Source organism: Sesamum indicum, linkage group LG6 (genome assembly GCF_000512975.1).
Source record: "Sesamum indicum cultivar Zhongzhi No. 13 linkage group LG6, S_indicum_v1.0, whole genome shotgun sequence".
In the NCBI taxonomy this organism is placed as follows: domain Eukaryota; kingdom Viridiplantae; phylum Streptophyta; class Magnoliopsida; order Lamiales; family Pedaliaceae; genus Sesamum; species Sesamum indicum.
This window is the reverse complement of record NC_026150.1, coordinates 9,463,519-9,483,953: the sequence shown is the minus strand read 5'-3', so window position 1 is coordinate 9,483,953 and position 20,435 is coordinate 9,463,519. Positions and strand designations below refer to the sequence as shown.

The following is a 20,435-nucleotide window of genomic DNA, read 5'->3' as shown; positions in this document are numbered from 1 at the left end:
TATTGATATTAATAAAAAAATTCAATGAAAATTGATACTTACACTTGATTGACTTAAAACAAACTTATTGGAGGTCAAATAATTTTTTTCAAACTAAATTATCATCATAATAGTGAAAATATACTTCACCATATGCATTAATGCGTGAAAACATACGAGGCTGATTTGATAATAAAAATATTTATTTAACCTGCTATAAGTTAGTAATAAGTCAATCGGGGTAAATATATAATTTTTTTTGTTAATATCACTAAATCCGGTGCATTTTGACTTACGGGGGAGGACTTATTTGTTAAACGAAAGCAAAACTTAAGAGTTCTAGACATAAATTCTCTAACCATAGGAAATCTACGTATAGTTATACTAAATCTGGATGGAGATAAATGTAATTATAGTAATATGGTTGAGATGCTATCATAAATTGCAATGTAAATGTGTTTAGTGGTGGATAGAATAATTATTTCATTGATTGTTCTTAATTTATATCAGTTTTGATTATAATATATTTTTTATTTTATCTATTTACTAATTAATAGTTTTATTAAAATGTCCTGATACTAAGTATAGTTATGTTCGTAATCATGATCAATTAAATAATATAGGATTACAATTGATTTATGTATATCATATCTATATTTACTTATATTTTATACCCTAAAAAGAGTGTATGCTAAGGTAAGTTTCTGAGATTTAGATAAAATTTTAAGATATTCTTAATTATCACATTTGTAATAAATCTGATATCAAGATTTGCACAACTAAAATACTTTCAATTAAGTTGTTATGTATGTCCAATTTGCCTCTAATTAATTGAAAATTATCCAATGATGTCTTAGCTTAGTGATTAACTGTAAAACTGAGATTCTACGATTAAGTTTGAGTCCCATTAGACGTGTGGGCATGTGAGTGTAATTTGTTATTGTTCTATAATTATATTGTTGTATTGATTGAATTGATATAATTTATTACTATTTTTAATCATATTGATGTATTGATTGAATTGGTGTATTATTAAAAAAATCGAAAAATTAATGCATCTGTGTGTATAAAATGCTTATTCTGATGTATAAATACATTTTACATCTTTAAAGTATGCCACCTTCATAAAAAAAAATTATAACAAAGAGAGGGGGTACCTGAAGGTTTATTTAGTTTAGGGGGGTAATACGTTGATGATGGTTGATAGCGCCCAATTATCATCCAATTGTGTCCGATCAATCAAATATGTACCAGTCATTGAAGTGGTGTATCCTTTAATCGGAATGATGGATCTATTATGATAAAATGGTAGGGCATTTGGTGAAACGATGGGTCCATACTAGTGAAATAATGTGTCAATTTGGATAATAATTTTCGTAAACTCATCGGATCTTGGGAGACAAATTTTTATTACTATTAGCACTAATGTGGGGCAATATTATCTTAAAAATAAAGTCAACTTTTGATTCGACTTCCTAATACACAATTATGGTGTACTGCTTATATTTTTCTCAACAGTTAATTATCATAAATAAAAGAAAAAATTACAGCTAAAAAACTATACCAAATATCGATATCATGGTCAAAACTTAAATTTTCTCATTAATTTTATTGACCGTGGTAGATAATACTAATTTGATATAGTTATTAAGCAGTATTAATTTATAATGTGGGGAATAATTTTAATTTTTTTTTTAAATTCCCACTTTTTCCCCTATCCCAGAAGTAAAATTAGGTTACTTGAGCTCTTTTTTGGTATTATTTTTTTGACTATTTATCTACATTTTTATAGAAAATACAGTTCAATGTGTTATAACTTACGGTACTTTTCTTACACTTACACAAAAGGGTAAATCAAAACGGGTTCTTTCAAAATTTGTTATAATTATAATGACTCATTCGTTGTTAAAAAATTACAACAGTCGTCTAATGCCCTCGCGACCGCCTATTTTACAGGATATTTTTTAAACGTCTGTTAATTTTAGGGTAGTATTATAATTTTCAATTAATAAAAATGTATTTATAATTATAACTAATCTCAAAAGAATTCATTGTAATTTACCCGTTATAAAAATATAAAACCAAAGTATACTAAAATAAAGTGTTACCTTATTTTTTAGTGTATTTTATATGGATAGCGACATTAAATTTGAATATCTCAAGAACTTAAGTTTATTACCAATAGTGCTACACATATTTTGCTATATATAAATCTTTGAAACTTGTACACATCTACTTCATATGTGTACAAGCAGGTCAAACATTACAAAATATGTCTATTTTCTCTCATAAAACCAAAACAAAAAATATAAGAAACTTAACTTATAATGTTGATCATAAGCCACAAGGAAAGAAATTAAATCAATAATTAAAATTGAGATGTATATATAGAAATATCCTAATTAATGTGATTTTCTATTATTGGGAGTTTTATCAGTTAAAACGCGTTTCGTATGCGTATAAAATGCGTATGTATATAATTTTAAGAAAAAAATTTATTTCACGTTTCAATTTTAATTATACGAAAAAAGAAATATAATTTTTTGGAATGTTTCATTTTTTCGATATAAAATATGTGATTGGAAAAAGAATTCCTAAAGATGAACTTATAAAATAAAAATAAATTAGAGTATATTTTATTTCAAAGAAAAAATATTAAAGTGTTTAGATAAAATAAAATTACGAAATTTACAATACGTTACAAATTACAAATTCGTAACTAATTTGAAAAAAAAAACTTTATTAACTACTTGTTAAAGTTTTAAGAATAAGTCTGGAAAAACATATTTTAATCTGAAAAATTATTAAATACATTGCAACATATATATAAAATATCACAATAAATAAAATAATAATATAAATAAATAATAAAAACAGCATGGTAGGGGTGCGTGGGAATATTAAATATGAATAGGTGATGGACAACAAGCAAAAGAGCACGACCTGAACTCATAAATAGTCGTGGAACCACACTACTCTGACATTCACATGCATGCCCTACATGAAACACGTTCCCTTGTTGCCCGCTTTGTCTCTCCGCCACCAACCTCCGCCGTGCTTCCACCACCCTCCGCCCCCCATTAATTCAGTTCACCACCAATACCGAACAAGCAAACAGTTTTGACCACGAAAATATAATGATTGTTGATCGTGATTTTTACGAAAGTGACTAAAAATCATGCTAAATATTCTTATCATAACTCTTAATTGTAACAAATCATATTTTCATGATAGATAAACTAATTTTTTGTATCGATTTTGATTAACCATAGTTAATAATAATTCTCTACCATAATTTTTAGTTATAATCATTAATATTGTAGCCAATTATAACTTTTTTTTCTAATGTAATAGCATATTTAGTTCACTAATTATATGTATACAATTACGATAATTTTATTATGCAGAATAATGAGTTTTATAGTTTTAAGGGGAATAATTATTTTGTAAAAATTGTTGTAAGCAAAAATTAATAAAAAAAATTATACATAAATTGTAATTATAAATAATTAGTGACAGATATGTATCCGTCAATCTGGTGATAACAAATAATTTTTGTCACTATAAATATGTCGCTAATTTTTTTTTTAGAGTAAATGTGCTGCTAATTATACACAATTCTTAGTACTGTATAATTATACTGTGATAAAATCAAAGTTATTATCAATTAATATATATTTTTAATGATAACTTCTAAATTAACAAATAATATTTTGCCACTAATATTTTATTATAATATATAATCATCGTGCTAATAAATTTCTTTTCAAGGGCCGTGCTACAATTTTATTATATATATATATATATATATTTGAATTCAACTAATAATAAAAGTAATTAATTAATTTTATTCATGAAAAGAATAATATTAATTCTTGGATCGCCACCACTACACGGCGGCGCCGTCTTGGCCGTTGCGGCGGTTGAGTTTAAAGGAATTTGAGGGAGGCGATGATCTTCCCGCACTCACTATGACGTGAATGCAACGTTGCTGTTCATGCTGGACCTATTATTTTTTTTAAAAAAAAAAAAGAATTAGAAAATGTGGCGACCTTTGAATGGATGAAGGGTCAAAAAAGAGAAGAAACTAAAGTGGGATGGAACACGTGGAGGACAGCTCAATAGCCATTGGTCGTCTCCTTTTTAGATATTTTTAATTCCAAAAAACCCGCCCCGTCGCTATTCCTATTCCCATTCTTCGTTTCCTCTTCCCCTACTTTATGACCTTTTAAATGAAAAAGACAGCGCCAAATTCAAATAATTGGGAGGGAAGAATTGGCAACCATGTGATAGTTATTTTTTAGGGTAATTATACAGTTCTTCTTGAAATTTGATGTAGTTATATGTAAATTTTTTATAATTTAAAAAATCACATGTAGTACCATTGACGTTTGTTTTCGTCCAATAAATAGACATCTCAATTAGTCAAAATCTATATTTGGTGAGAAAACATTCATTTTTGACCTGCAATAAAAAAATTAGTAAATCAATCGGGAGTAAATGTAGATTTTTTCAAAATTATTTTGCTAATATCAACACATTTTGTGAATTTTAACTAACAAATTGATCTATTTGTTAAACGAAAACAAAACGTCAGTCATCAGAACTTACTAAATGTAATTTTTCAAACCACAAAGGATCAACGTATAATTATATTACATCTCATAAGACGGTAGTCTAATTATATATCCCTTATCTTTTCCACTAAAAAATATGTATTAACTGATGAAAATTTTCATCTTTATAATTTTATTAGCGTAAAAAAATCATCATGATTAAGAATTAATTAGTAATAAAATTAACAAATTAATATTTGTTATATTTTTTTTTTTTATCTTTGATCATATAATAATTAGCTATGATAAAAAAAGAATCATATTCTTCTAATACAATAACAACAATTTAGAAAGAATGTCTTTGCACGTTAAGTTCGTTAAAGTTATTTTAATTTATAGTAATATCACATCTTTATTTGAAGCAATATATATTTTCAAAAACCTAATTAGACCCAACTTTCAGATTCCGAATAGAGATTATATATCACGATTAATTAATATTTATTATAATTTTAATTATGATCGAAATATTTATCATAATTTTTGATTATGACTAATGTTCTTCATTACAGATCGAAACAACAGTCGATAGCCGTTGCACAATTAGAATTAATTATTATGCATTGTGATTTTTCACTCACTACAAAAAGATGACTTAATAATTGCAAAAAAATTCGATACTAGAATCAGCGTCGAGTTAGTAGTAAGTAAAATTTTCGTTGCTAATTTACATTGTTTGATAGATATAATTCGTTGCTAAATTCGTCAGCAAGTAAATTTTCGTCGTTAAATATGTTAGCAAGTAAATTTCTTGTATTAAATAATGTAGATTAGCAACGAAAATTTTACTTACTAATAAGCTCGACATTAATATTTTTTCGTTGCTATTAAAATAATTTTCTTGCAGTAGCTTTTATTATAACAATTAATTATAAAAAAGTATCATCTGATCCTGTAATGATCATATACACAACACATCGTACACATGACATGGGTTTTCGAAATAATTGACAATAAAAATATTTAAAATTTTCAAAAAGAAAAAAGAAAATAAATTTATTTTCCGTAGGGAGATGGATGTGGGTCGACATGTTTGAGCATGTTCCCCTTAAACGTGATTAAGACGTGTTTACGCGATGCAAATCTCAACGGATTAAGACTTAATTGTGTTACCTAATCCAGAGATTTTTGCATGATTAAGCATGCCTTCAATGGGTCCCACTGGAAAATCGAGTGCTCGATCTCCACGTAATCTTTGCTCCCTGCAATATTCTTACACAATTTTTTTAATATTACTATTCTGGGTTCTTTATAAGATTTCAAGGAGTACAAGAGAAGTGAAAGTAAAAAGAAACGTATATAAAGTTCCTCCGGAGTCAAATTTTGTTTCCATCCGAAATTGGACGAAAAAATAAGTGTATAAGACCAAAAAGGCGACAAAGTATATATATTTTATTTTTATTTATTCTATTGCATATACATTGTTGAAATTGTGGCTCGTGACCATTTAGGTAGGCTCAAAGCCCACCTGGCCCCTTTTCACTTGGATAGCTCCTATTTTTTCCCCAAGCTGCTCGGTCCACTATGTATTGTTATTCAGTCCTACTCGACCCGGTCCATCACCCTCACCCGACCTGGTACCTTAGTTATTTAAAGGTATCTTTCCTAACCCTAACTCTCATTAGCCGCTCTATCCTCTTCTCTTCTTATTTGGTTGTGGCCGATTCTTAGTTTGCTCCCTCATTTTTTGGTTCTTCTCTATTTTCAGTTTCCAATGGCTTTGGAAACTCCATCCACCTCCACATCTCCTTCTTTTTCTTATATTTTATCGTCTACAAATACCTACGAGAAATACCTAAAAGCTTACCAAGATCTCTCCTGTGATTTTTTCCTTTGTGGCTGAGATTGTTCTCTGTGAACAAAATCTTGGTGGTACCTTGATTGGAATTTGAGCAACTGTGAGTAAGGTTGCCGGCCTTTGGTGGCCGTGTGCTTGCCTCTCCGACAAATGCTTCGGTCATAATTATATAAGATGTCCGAATATTATTGATTATAGTTAAATAACTTAATGTTTTACACTAATTTGTTTGACCCTATATGTAATTAAATAGTATCGATTTATTATAATTTTTAAATTAATTACAAATAATTTATTTTTTTGGCACCAAAATTAAATAAAGATCACACACTAGAAGAAAATTTAACGTTAGCTATAATTTTATTAGTTACGAATTAAAATTATAGTAAATAATTATTTATTAATCATAGTTAAGTAAAAATTGAGGTAAAAGTTTAAATTATCCATTATAAAAATTATTTCTATCATACTACAATTAATTTTTTTAATTATGATAATTAGTAATAATTAAATATTAAATATCTTTCTAGTGACATGACTTATTATTTTCCCCTATTTGTGGGCAAACGTAGGGTTTGATGTGTGAGCCCATTAGTGGGCAAGAAAACATAGGCAGAAGGCAAAGTATTAATTATTTCTCTATTTCCTCATAGTACTTCATTTTGTACACATGCCACTGTCAGAAAATTCACTCTACATAAAAAAAGAATGAGAAAGATTACTCAAATTAGACCATTTTCCAATTCTCACTAGCTGCACTTAAAGAGAGAGAATGACAATTTATCCCTTCTACTATGAGGAAAATATTTTTATTTTTATTATAGTTAATTGTAATGAAAAAAATTAAAATAAATATAATATAGTAAATACAAATTAACCATTGCTGCATAACGACTATTAACCGTTTGCTTCAGCAAACGAGGTCGTTGGATGATATGTTATTATATTATCATTTACTTATCTAACGACTTACACTTCAAGTGAATACAAATCTAACTGAGCGACATTATTTTTCTTTGATTCTTGAAATGTCAAAAATGGTACTGAATACTTGGATAATTACCTGTTGAATAATACATGTTTACATCATTATCTATTAATCCGACAACTGATCACTGCTCCTATGGATACAAATTCGAATATATAAAGTGCATCAATTTTCCCTATTCTTGTAAGGATTGAATTTTCTGTTACAAACTCTATCCAATTTTCTATTTCTTTCTAATATATACACGTCATCTATATAATATTTTTTTAAAAAATAAAATACATAATATCATTTTTATATATAGTGTGTATATTAAATAAAGTATAAAATAATATACGATTTGCAACAAAAAAATTCAATCCAATCATCAAAATATAAAAAAGGGTATGGAATACAAAGGGATTAGGTCACATGCAACAAGTGAAAGTGACAAGCTTTGCTCCCTGAATTATGAATAACTTCACATGACACAAACATTCTATGTACTCTCACTCACTGCCTAAGTTTAAGTACTACAGTCAGAATAGTATGTAGGCCCAAACTGCCATTACATCACACTCTCACAGGATTTGGGCATCACAGAAAATCCAAACATGGCCCTATCTTTTATTGCTCTTTCAGAAATTGCATGTGAGCTTTCATTTATTTCTTTCATCATTTTTGAGTTAATATGTAATGAATTCTTTACTAAAATTGACAATAAATTTGACTTTTAATTGTTAACAAATGGGGTATGTTTGGATGAATTTATGAGAATGCTATAAAATATATTTGTATTGTTACCGAGCATCGAATTACCAATTTATTTATTCATATTGATACATAAGGGAGTTTCAATAAGAATTCGGCTATAAGACTCTAATGTAACATAAGGATTATTTTCGACAATATATATATATATATATATATATGCTAGCACTTAAATACCAAAGTTAGTATCATTTTCAATTATGAATTGAGGGGAAAACTAACGAAAAATGTCGTAAAACTAGCAAGTGTGTGAAGAAATATCTAGAATTCAGGCACAGAGAGTCGAAACGAGTGCCTGAGAGTGTCTTGAGAGCATGCCACTTTCTTTACCTTCCTGGACTCCTTTTAATAACTACAGAATGAAAAATTTAGGGTTGGTTCACTATAAGAAATAACATCTATAACAACGACAACATTTCATGCAAAATAGTGGAGTGTTTGTTGCTAAGTTATTTGGTAAGTAACTCGTCCCGGATTTGGATATCGAGTTTTTTCTCTTGTTGACTTTTACTAACGAAAAATATTTGTGCCAGTTACAAAACTTTGCAATATTAAAATTCATTTCTAATTATAGTAAGAAAATATTTTGTTTCTGATGTCATTTTTGAAATTACATAAACTTAAAAATTTTTATTCCTTGCTGAATTCGTTGCTAATTACCTACAAAATTACTTTCATTTTTGATTTTTCAAGCTATTGGCATAATATGGTTCAAAACTCACACGCAAATAGATAATTATATACCAAAAATACGTTTTTACAAGAAAAATAACAACATCATGAGAAATATTTTTGTCAACTTTCTATCACATAAAAGTCCTCACTAAGGCTATTTAGGAGAAAAATTGTTAGTCGTTGATGAACCATTATCTCGAAATTCCTGTTGGTTTCTCTAAGCTGTTTGCTGGCCTATCTTTCTCTGGTGAGCTGCAGGTCATCTGAGTTTTGGGCTTTAATTGTCATTAATGGGATTCGACTTTTGTGGCAAATTTAGGGCCTTTGGAAAATTTGATGCCACTACCTAGGCATCAAATATGTATATCAACGTATACAAAATGGATAATTACAATATCTTCTCCTGAGATTTTTAGTGTAATTATACGTAAATTTTATATAGTTTGAAAAATTATATTAGTATATTTGAGATTTATTTCTGTTTAACAAATATGTTCCTCTGGTTCCTTTGTTTAAACTTACTTTAATCACTCAAGTTTATTTCTTGATTTTAACATCCTTAAATTTTAGTTTTTGCCTCGGTTTGGTCCCTCTGACCACTTTTCGATGAAAATGTGGCTGAATTTTGACTTTTTGGAAAGTAAAATAGTCAATTTAATTTTGATTTTTCTCATTTTAATTCCTTAAATTTGAAAAATTATCAAGTTAGTCCTTTTTTAGAAAGGAAACCATTTCTTTTTTATAATTTTATATGGTGAATATGATGTAATTCTTTTATGCGAATAATAATTTTTTTTGAACTCATACGAACATAATAAGAACATATTGCTTAACACAAAATAAAATAGTCTCTTTTCTTTTTTTAGACGTTTCAAAAAGAAAATCAAAACACTACCCTCTAAAAATCAAAATTCAATCATATTTTCATCGAGAAAAGGTCAGAAAGACCAAATTGAGACAAAAACTAAGGTTGAATATAATTTACCCTCCTGTGTTAACGAAAAAGTGCAAAACAAGCCTTGTGAAAAAAATAAAATACAATTTACCTCGTTATAACACTAAAAACTGATGCAATTTATCCCCTTCGGAAGGGTAAATTACACTTTATTTTTCTACAGGTGCTTTTTCGCATTTTTTTTATTAACACATAGGGGTAAATGTATTTAACCTAAAAAAACCAACATTTAAAAATATTAAAATCAAGATGTAAACTTAAGAGAAACGAAAACTTAAAAGACTAAATATAGCATTTGTCATTTTTGACATATTAGTTAAGAACGTCGGGTTGATAATTAATATCCATTGAAAAAATTATCGATAATAACAACGATTTTTGTCCGTCCCAAAAATCCATCCCAATTACTAAACCTTTTTTTTTTTTCCCCACTGCAACTTCTCGAAATCAAGCTTGTAAAATGAACAAAAATGAATCAGTCGCATGTCTTTTCAAACATCTCTGATGTGGTTGAGATTTTTCTACTAAGGTATAAAATTGGAAATTTTACCTCGACACAATTGCGCACCAGGTGAATTGCAATTTCTGAGAGATGTGCTGTTTTCAAGAAAATGAATTCTCAATCAATGAATAGTAAATTGCATTAAAAAATTAGTATTTTGGTATTTATAATTGTATTGAAAATTATATAGTGTGGTCGGTTGTATATGTTTAGTGTATACCTCATACATATTAAATTACTTATTTACCCTTACAAATTAATATTTTTTATTAATGTACATCAATCTCTTTAAACTATATTTGATTAGGGTGAATTCAAAAAATAAGTGACAGATATAAATTTAGAGAATTAAAATCAATACATTCTCAACAAATAGACCTTATAATTTCCACAAAATGAAACTAAATACATTTTTTCAAGACAAAAACACTCTTCGTACACATCAATAGGCAAAAAACAATTCACCATTCTTAATCAAATTTATATATTAATCGAATTGATGCACTGTTTAATTATCTAATTTTGTAAAATATTAATATGATCATGTAATTATTACATAAAAAAACTATGTACTTACCGATTGCACACGACGCAATTGACTATAATATAACACAACCATGATTCCTCTCTCTTTCGTGGTAAGTCCAGTTCGTGTCTTATTAAATGGAAAAATGCAGTAAATTATTGTAATTTTTTTAGCAATTTATTTTTTTTGTATTTTTTAAAATATAACAATTTACCCTTTTTTATTTTTTAAAATTAGCTATTATAGCACGTTGTTCCTACGTGCATATGATAAAATTTTTTTCATGCTTTAAAATATATTATAAATAAAGTAAAATACATAAATCGCTATATTACATTAATAAATAATAATAATAATAATCATCATCATCAATTAATGTAAATTTTGAAAAATTGAATAATTTGGCTATTCTACCATGAAGTGTAATTTTGACTATATGAAAAATTAATGCAGTTGTATCATTAATCGTCGTTTATGACTGTGGAGGGACTTCTCATTTTATATTATTATAGATGAAGCAATTTATCTCTGTATTTTTATAAAAAATAATTTACTAATTTACCATATGAGTCATAAATTGCATTAAAACCCTTATTAAATTGAAGAACTTGCTTAAACTATTATAGTTTTACAGACTTTACCATCACATGGCCTCCGTCAACTCTCTCACAGATCTCCCTCTCCTCCATTTCTTACAAAACTCACAGCTCCCAACATTATTAACTCTTTATCTATCGGAGCAGAATCCATGGCCGCCGCCGCCCCTTCTTCCTGTATTGGCACCACCCTTCTTCTCAACACCACCACCAATTCCCGCAGTACTGATCTCAAATATTCACCCCCATTGACTCTCCACAGTGAAGGGCACTGCTCCGTTCTTCGCCGGAGTAGTTATTTGCAAAGATCTTCGGCTCTGAGAAGATCAGTAAACAGCCCATCATCATACAAGTACAAATTCACAACCCTAATTCTTCTACGCAAATACATATACAAATGTATGTGATTGTGTGTGTGTGTGTTTGGAGAATTGCAGGTGTTCGGTAGTGAGGAATGCTACGCCGGAAGCAGCCGGAGATCTTCTCTCATCTCTTGCTGGAATACCAGACATCTCCCTCCTCGGAGACAATCCATGGTCAGACTCTTCCCTTTTCTAGTTTTAAACTGATTTTTCAATGCCAATTCTTCTTTCTTTTTGGAGTAAGAAACAATAGTTTCAGGGAAAAATGCAATTTTAGTTTCATAACTTAGGATGGTAGCAATTTTGATTCCGTTCTTAGTTATGGGCCTCCCTTTAATTTGGTCATGGGCCACAATTATTTCACACATGTAAACCCCTGATCATCAAGTTTTTGGCGCTCCTCGAGCAAGCTTGTGAGCGATGCTGGATTCCTCACCTTCCAATCTGCGACTAAATGATCTCAAGAAACATCATAAATAAATTTGTTAATTTTCCAACGACAGGGGAAATGACCTTTTTCATCCCCAAAATTAGGCATTTTCTTTTTCTTTTAACTTTTGATCAAACTAATTACGAAATTTTCACTTTTGTTTTCTTAATTTTTTCACTTTTAAAAATTAGTACTTTTAGTCCCATAATACATTTTTGTTATATGTTTTAACAAAAAATGCTAAGCATGTTGTCGTTAGAACCTTTACGCTTTTGGTCCCATATGTTACATGATTCTCATTTTTTATATGATATATAGCATTTTTTGTTCCATACACTTAACGGCCACGTGACATTTTTCGTTTAACATCCAAGGGAAAGATTTCATGAGATCAAAACTACTACTTTTTTGTAGTTATGGGCTAAAAATGAGAATTTCATAATTAAAAGAATCAAAATTAGAAAAATCGTAGATTACGGGAAGAAAAATATTATTTTTCCTCCAACAACACATAATTTTAAATTTCGAAACGTGCCCGTTTGTGTAATTCATTAGATATGATTTTAGGACAGTGTAATGTTGCGGCAGGTTAGCTGGGGCTGGGGCTGCTGGGCTGTCTGCAGCAGTGCCTTTGACTGTGCAAAGGCTGTTAAAATTAAGAAGTAAGAAGCTCAACATCCAAGTAAATATATATATAAATGGGAAAAATGCAAGAAATCCTTTGTGATATCAAATTATCCCTTTATGAAAAAATAAATAGCGATTTACCTTTCTATATTTTTTAAAATACAACAATTTATTCCCCTATGATTTTTAAAAATAAAGCAATTTTACCTTCTTGTATAAGGAGGTAAATTGCTTCATTTTAAAAAGTACAGGAGGGTAAATTGCTATATTTTTTTTTAATAGGAGGGTAATGTGCTCATTTTCAATATCACATAGGGGTAAATTGTTATTCACCCATATATAAATTGGTAAAGAGATTTTTAGGTTATGAAAAGTTTATTTTGCATAGAGTGGGTTAATACCGCGGTAGAGCCGGTGGAAGTGGTAGCGGAGGTGCCGCCGCAACCAGCTCAGAAAGTTGAAGAATTGATGGAGAAGGTGCACAATCTTTGCTTTATAATCCAATTCTCAATTATTGATTAGCTCTATATTGTATGCTTCAAGGTTTTAAGGGGTCCTTTTCTTACTTGTTTTGGTTTTAAGTTTATTAACCCAAAATACTTAGGGTTGGCAATGGGAATATGATAACTGCTTTTCTAAAGCACGTGTCATATAGATTAGGGTAAAATGCAGACACTCCTAATGTATGGAGTCATTTGCACTTTCATTTATATAGTAGTAAAGAATTGATAAAAGAATTTATAAAAATATTGGAGAACTATATTTGAGAAATATTAAAAAATTATATTTGAGAAATATTATGGTTATTTAAAAGAAAAATGAGATTCCCGCAATAATTTAATTCAGGGACATCATTAAGAACTATAATTATAAAGATACGAGGGTTTTAGATTAAGCGAATTCTTGGGAGTTATTGACGAGAAAATGATTATTAAATGAAATTGAATGATGAAGCTAATGATATATCTTGATGTGTAAATTGGAATAAAAGATGGCTTACCTAACTAGGAGGGGGCATACTGCAAATGATGATATAGTTGATGACGAGCTGTGTGTTGTCATTGATTAGTGTAGATGATGTGACATATCATACGAGCTATATGCCGTGTGATATGAGTGATGATTGATATCATACGAGCTGTGTGTTGTGTGATATAAAAAAAAAAACAAAGAAGAAAAAAGTATTGTGATTGAGATGATGATGATAGCTGGCAAAGGATATTGAGTGATCCATTCCAGTTTGGTTAAGCAGGGCCTTAGAAAAATAAACGACAATGTCAAATATTATATCGTGTTTGAGGTTCAATTCTAGTATTGGTTTTGCATGACTATGGGCATTGAGTATTTTGTGATTACATAACGAATATTGGTTGATTAGTGTCATTACATGAAATTGGTTTTCTGTTGTACTTGCCATATGTGTGTATATATATAGGCTAATTAGCCATGTTTAATGAGTTGGCAACTCACTCTTTGTCACAAACTTTTCAGAAGATAGCTCGCAATGACTCATTTAGTTAGAGCGTAAGCCAGTTGTCAGACTTGTAGGTGGGTCAGTAGTGTCATTGTGAGTCAGGAGTTCAACTTACGATTTTGCATTCATAAGTTGAAATTTTTCTTAATTTTAGTCTTCACGTGCATTATCTATCTAATAATTAATGAAAAATGCACGTGACGAATAAAATTGAGAAAATTTTCAACTTATAGGATAAACTATGAGAAAATCATAACAAATAAGACTAAATTAAAAAATGCCCCAAATATGAAACCAAAATACGATTTTCCGTAAATATAGTTCGACTTCTATGTGAAGAAATTTGCAGTAGAGAAAGCAAAGAAACCAAAAACTTGAACCAAGAAATTTGTAGAGCAAAAAGCTCTGTTTATGCAGATCTTCATTTCTGTCAACAAAAATTACAGAGAGCAAAGAGAAAGAAGGATTAAATACAATCCCATTGGGTAACTAACTAACTGCCTCAACAGTGACGTGGACCAATACGTATTGGAGTAAATGACTCAAATGCCGTGTCAGCAAAATAAGCAACAAAATCGCGAATGGAACAAAACGTTTACTGAAAGAGTGACTCTCTCTGTTCTTCACCTGTCCAGCATCCAAGTAATTTATTGCAGAATCAGTAGCATCCTGCTGCACTTTCTGAAACTCCTGAAACTTGCATAATTCAACAGCCCCCCACAAGTGGGACTGGGAGCCAAAGAAACCAGACCCAACTTGGATAACAGAGAGCGAAACAGCTTCAATGGAAGAGTTTTAGTGAACAGGTCTGCAGGCTGGGAAGAGCTACAAACATAAATGGGCAGGATGAAGCCATCTGCATATGCATTGCGAACAATGTGACAATCTATCTCAATGTGCTTCGTACGCTCATGAAAAATGGGATTAGCGGTAATATGAAGAGCTGCCATATTATCGCAAAACAACTCCACAGGCACAGGGAAAGAAACACCAAAGTCAGCAAGTAGATAAGAGAGCCAACGTAACTCGCAAACAACAGCGGCCATACTATGATATTCCGCTTCAGCCGTTGATCGGGAAACTGTTGATTGTTTCTTGGTCTTCCAAGAGACCAATGCATCACCTAGAAATATACAAAAGCCAGTGAGAGAGCGGCGAGAGTTGCTGCAAGATGCCCAGTCGGCATCACAATAGGCCTTGAGAACAAAGGTATTCTATGAAGGAAGAAACAACCCTTGTGAACGAGAACCTTTGTGGTAACGAACCACGTGGAGAGCCGCCTTCCAATGAGCCTCACAAGGACGTGTGAGGAATTGGCTCAACTACTGAACCGAGTGAGAAATATCCGGACGAGTGAACCCCAAATAAAGCAACCTCCCAACTAATCATCTATACGAGTCTGGATTAGTGAGCAACGCACCACACCCTTTGTTAAGCTTCAGCCCCTGAGGAAAGGGCGTAGAGACAGATTTCGCAGCACTCAAACCGGTGTCATTGATGATATCAACTATATACTTAGTTTGGGCTACATATAAACCCGTGGAGTTTCGTGCAATTTCTAGCCCAAGGAAATACCTTGCATCCCCCATGTCTTTGATTGTAAACAAGTCATGTAGATACTGCTTGACTTTCTGAATATCATCCATAGTAGGAGCCGTAACCAATGTATCGTCAACATAAACGAGAAGTGTCATAATACCGGAGCTTGTAGATTTTGTGAACAAGCAGTGATCATGTGCAGATTGCACAAAACCGAATTCTGTAAGTCTAAGAGTAAACTCCACGTTCCACTGTCGTGACGCCTGCTTCAGGCCATAGAGCGATCTTTCTAGTTTACAAACCAACCCTGGTTTCACTGGATAGCCCTTCGGTGGAGTCATATACAAGTCCTCGTCTAAATGCCCATGTAAAAAGGTGTTGTTCACGTCCATCTGTTGTAGTGGCCAACTGTGAGCTGCAGCCAAAGTCAAGAACAAACGGATAGTAACATTTTTTGCGACAGGGGAGAAACTGTCAGTAATCGATCCCCTCAATCTGATTGAGCCCTTTCGCCACAAGATGCGCCTTATAACGTTCGACAGATCCATCTGCTCGAAGTTTAGTCTTGAAGACCCATTTACATCCGATAGCCTTCTTTCCATCAGGCAAGGTTGTCATTCGCCAAGTTTTATTGCGTTCCAAGGCCTCCAACTCAGTCTTCATAGCATCTCTCCACTGCACATATTTCACTGCATCTGAAAAAGACTTGGGTTCCTGCAACATTGAAAGAGAGGCAACAAAAGACATATGCAATGTTACTAGAACAGAGTATAGAAGGTGTAGTGGAGTGAGAGACAAAATCAATTAACCAAGCTGGTTTTCTTGTCGGCCGAAGGGACCGCCTAAGAGGAGGAGGACTAACATTTGGTGTGGAGGTAGGAGGAGTAAATACAACGGTATCAGGCGGAAAATGAGAGGAGGGAGTAACAGCAGAAGGATTAGTAACATGAGCTTGTTGTATAGGTTGTGAGGGAGCATCAGATGATAAGTATGGATGATCATTTGAATGTAGAGCTCCCTGAGGCAGTGGACAATTTGAAGAAACAGGTCCATGATTTGAGAAGGGAAAAACATCCTCATAAAAGTGAACATCTCTAGAGATAACAATGCACTCATTCTCCAAGTCATATAATTTGTAGGCGAAAATTCATTGCATATCCAAGCATGACACATTTAAAGGGTTTTGGTTGGAGTTTTGTGATGTGGGGATTCACATTCGACGCATAGCAAAGGTAACCAAAAATCCGCAAAAGATCATAGGAGGGAGTGTGCCCATATAATTTTTCAAATGGAGTTTTCCAACATAGGAGCTTGGAAGGAGTTATGTTTATTAGAAATGTAGCAGCCAAAACTGCATCACCCCAGAATTTTATGGGTAATAAGGCATGGAACAAGAGAGCACGAGCAACATTCAAAAGGTGCCTGTGCTTTCGTTCGACCCTACCGTTCTGTTGCGGAGTATAAAAACAGGATGTTTGGTGAATGATTCCCAACTTATCACAAAGACTTTGACAGTTGTGGTTAATGAATTCAGACCCATTATCTGAACGTAGAACCTTTATATTCTTGTTAAATTGATTGTTGACTAACTGACAGAAGGAATTTAGAATGGACGGAACTTGGGATTTGTGTTTGAGTAAATATGTCCATAACGAACGACTGTAATCATCTAATATAGTTAAGATGTAATTGCACCCAGATATAGTTGGAGTTTTATAAGGCCCCCACACATCAAGATGTACCAAATCAAAAGATGCCTGTGAATGTGAATAACTGAGAGGAAAAGAAATTCTTGTTTGTTTGGATTTATGACATATATCACATGCTGATTCATTTGGAACATCAATGGAACCGATGTCAGGAATATGTTTAAGCGCTTGAAAAGAAGCATGGCCTAGCCTAGAGTGCCAAACCAGAGGATTACAATGAAGAACGGTGGAGTAAGACACAGCATCGGTATTCATGTCTGTGTCGGAATGATGATGCTTAAACACATATAATTTCTTGTAAAGTATTCCCACAACCAGATTCCGCTTAGTGGCCTGGTCTTGCAAAATACAAGTATCTTTAGAGAAGAGAAGACTGCAAGATTGTTGTTGACATAGTTGGCTAACAGAGAGAAGGTTAACGGAAAATTCAGTAATATGTAGAACATGATCCAGAACAAGAGTTGCTGTTAATTGAACAACACCAGGTTACAAAATAGCTCGTTTTGAGCCATCCGATAAATGAATGAAGTGAGGTTGTGAAGGTTTTGAGTAGGATTTAACATCAACACATATGTGGTTAGTCGCCCCACTATCAATGATCCAACAACACGAATCAATTTCAGAAGGTTTAGAATGTTACCTGCAAACTCCTCTTCATATTGTACGTAGTTTGCAAGTGATTGGATAACTAGGTATACTGTGTTTTTGTATCACTCTGAGAAGCTCAGACATCATTTCAGCCATGCTCTGTGATGATGTAGTATGCGTGGCAGTCACCTTATCACCCACAGTTGCTGCAAAACCTTTATTCACAGTTCCTTTCTTTCTTTTGTCATTTAGAGTTTTGTACCAATTCGGTACTCCGTGAATCTGAAAGCATGTTTCATGAGAGTGTCCTGGTTTGTGACAATTTGTGCAAACTAATCATTTTTTGTCCAGAAAAGGCCTACGTTTCTAATTGTACTTGTCAGTACCTTCTCTTCTATTTATGTTCAAGGAAGGCTGACAAGCTATGTGGCTGGAAGAATCAACCATATCTATCCGCACGGCTCTCTGTTTTTGCACAGCATACACCATAGAGAAAGCTTTCTCAACATCCGGCAATGGATCCTGCATTAATATTTGACTGCGTTCATTGTCAAAGCTTTCATCTAATCCCATGAGAAACTGCATAACTTGAGTAGAAGCAATTAGATCTGTTATGGCTTTGTTGACGCCACAAGTGCATCCTCCGCAAATGCATTTAGGAAAAGGCGCTAGGCAAGTAAGCTCATTCCAAAACTTCGTAAGCTTCGTGAGATAGCCAGTAAGTGACAAACCTTCCTGCGAGATCGAACAAATGTCTCTTTGTATCTGAAATGCCATCGGTTCATTGCTGCGACCATACCTCCTCTGTAATGCAAGCCATAGCTCTCGTGAAGAAGCGGAGTACATGAATGCCTCCACAATGTCCTTGGAAATAGAATTCCAAATCCACGAAGTCACCATTAAATCGACACGTCTCCACTGTTCAAAAATTGCCGATCCAACAACAGGTTGTGGAAAACTTCCATCGATGAAACCTAGTTTCATTTTCGTACCTAGAGAAACATAGACAGCACGACTCCAAGCCAAAAAATTTGATCCGTCCAGCAGAGACGAAGTCAAGGCTAAGCTCGAATGTTCAGAAGGATGTATGTATAAAGCGTCCTTCTCGAATTGATTCAATTCTATTCCTCCAGTATAATGATTCGTACCTGCTGTAGTAGCATTCTCTGTCATGTTTATAATCGGTCAATTGATCGTAGTCAATCAACAATAAACCGTATACAGAGACCTTCACGAGGAAGGCTCTGATACCATGAAGAAATTTGCAGTAGAGAAAGCAAAGAAACCAAAAACTTGAACCAAGAAATTCGTAGAGCAAAAAGCTCTGTTTCTGCAGATCTTCATTTCTGTCAACAAAAATTACAGAGAGCAAAGAGAAAGAAGGATTAAATACAATCCCAGTGGGTAACTAACTAACTGCCTCGACAGTGACGTGGACCAATACGTATTGGAGTAAATGACTCAAATGCCATGTCAGCAAAATAAGCAACAAAATCGCGAATGGAACAAAACGTTTACTGAAAGAGCGACTCTCTCTGTTCTTCACCTATCCAGCATCCAAGTACTTTATTGCAGAATCAGTAGCATCCTGCTGCACTTTCTGAAACTCCTGAAACTTGCATAATTCAACACTATTGTCATATAATTTCAACTTCGAATACAAATTAAACATTTACATGGGACTTATGTTTTGGCGATTGAATTTGGTGCAGGTGAAAGAACTGGACGAGAAGCTGGAGGCTTTACTCAACAAACACTCCAATTCGACTAACATATCTGTAAACATTAATTGTTTTGGCAATTCCGAACGCCTACAATGAGAAGCCAAAAATATCAGTTTGAGCTTCTAGTGAACGGAAAAATATTATTTCTAGGAACAACGAACACACCGCCTTTCCATGAATTTGGTGTAATTATATATAAATAATTTTATGTAGTTATACGAAAATTTCATGTGATCGGAGAATTTAATCATGAAATTTTATAATTTTGTAGTTTTAGTTCTTTTCCTGCCAATTTGATTGGAGAATTGTATTTGATTTGTACATAATTTAATTAAATTATAATTTTACTTCTATAAATAATTGGTTCAGAATAAAAAAAATTCCAACTACGCTAAATTAGAGGACTAGAAAAGTCGACGTGCATTAAATTACAAGACAACAAAAAATTGCCATCTCATCCTAAGGTCTAAAGTCATGAATCCGATATCCTCCTCTTATGTAATAATTTGATTTTTTGATGAAGAATTCTCCTATATAATACAACATTAGACACGAGGGAATTAACCATAATATATACAGACACGAGCATCATTTACT

The 20,435-nt window shown here is 32.2% G+C and overlaps 1 protein-coding gene across 1 annotated transcript; it reads left to right on the top strand.

The window, feature by feature from the left end:
- Positions 11,408-20,085, top strand: LOC105164188. The gene is made up of 5 exons (XM_011082793.2): positions 11,408-11,737; positions 11,823-11,921; positions 12,766-12,839; positions 13,193-13,281; positions 19,827-20,085. Exons 1-5 carry the CDS (start codon positions 11,538-11,540, stop codon positions 19,932-19,934), a joined length of 570 nt encoding a protein of 189 aa, XP_011081095.1. The 5' UTR covers positions 11,408-11,537; the 3' UTR covers positions 19,935-20,085.

Excerpts from the sequence above, each read along its gene's own strand:
- LOC105164188 (XM_011082793.2), top strand. The coding sequence starts at position 11,538 with ATGGCCGCCGCCGCCCCTTCTTCCTGTATTGGCACCACCCTTCTTCTC. Across the intron at positions 11,922-12,765 it reads CTCCTCGGAGACAATCCATG|GTTAGCTGGGGCTGGGGCTG; the intron begins GTCAGACTCTTC and ends ATGTTGCGGCAG. Across the intron at positions 13,282-19,826 it reads TTGAAGAATTGATGGAGAAG|GTGAAAGAACTGGACGAGAA; the intron begins GTGCACAATCTT and ends AATTTGGTGCAG.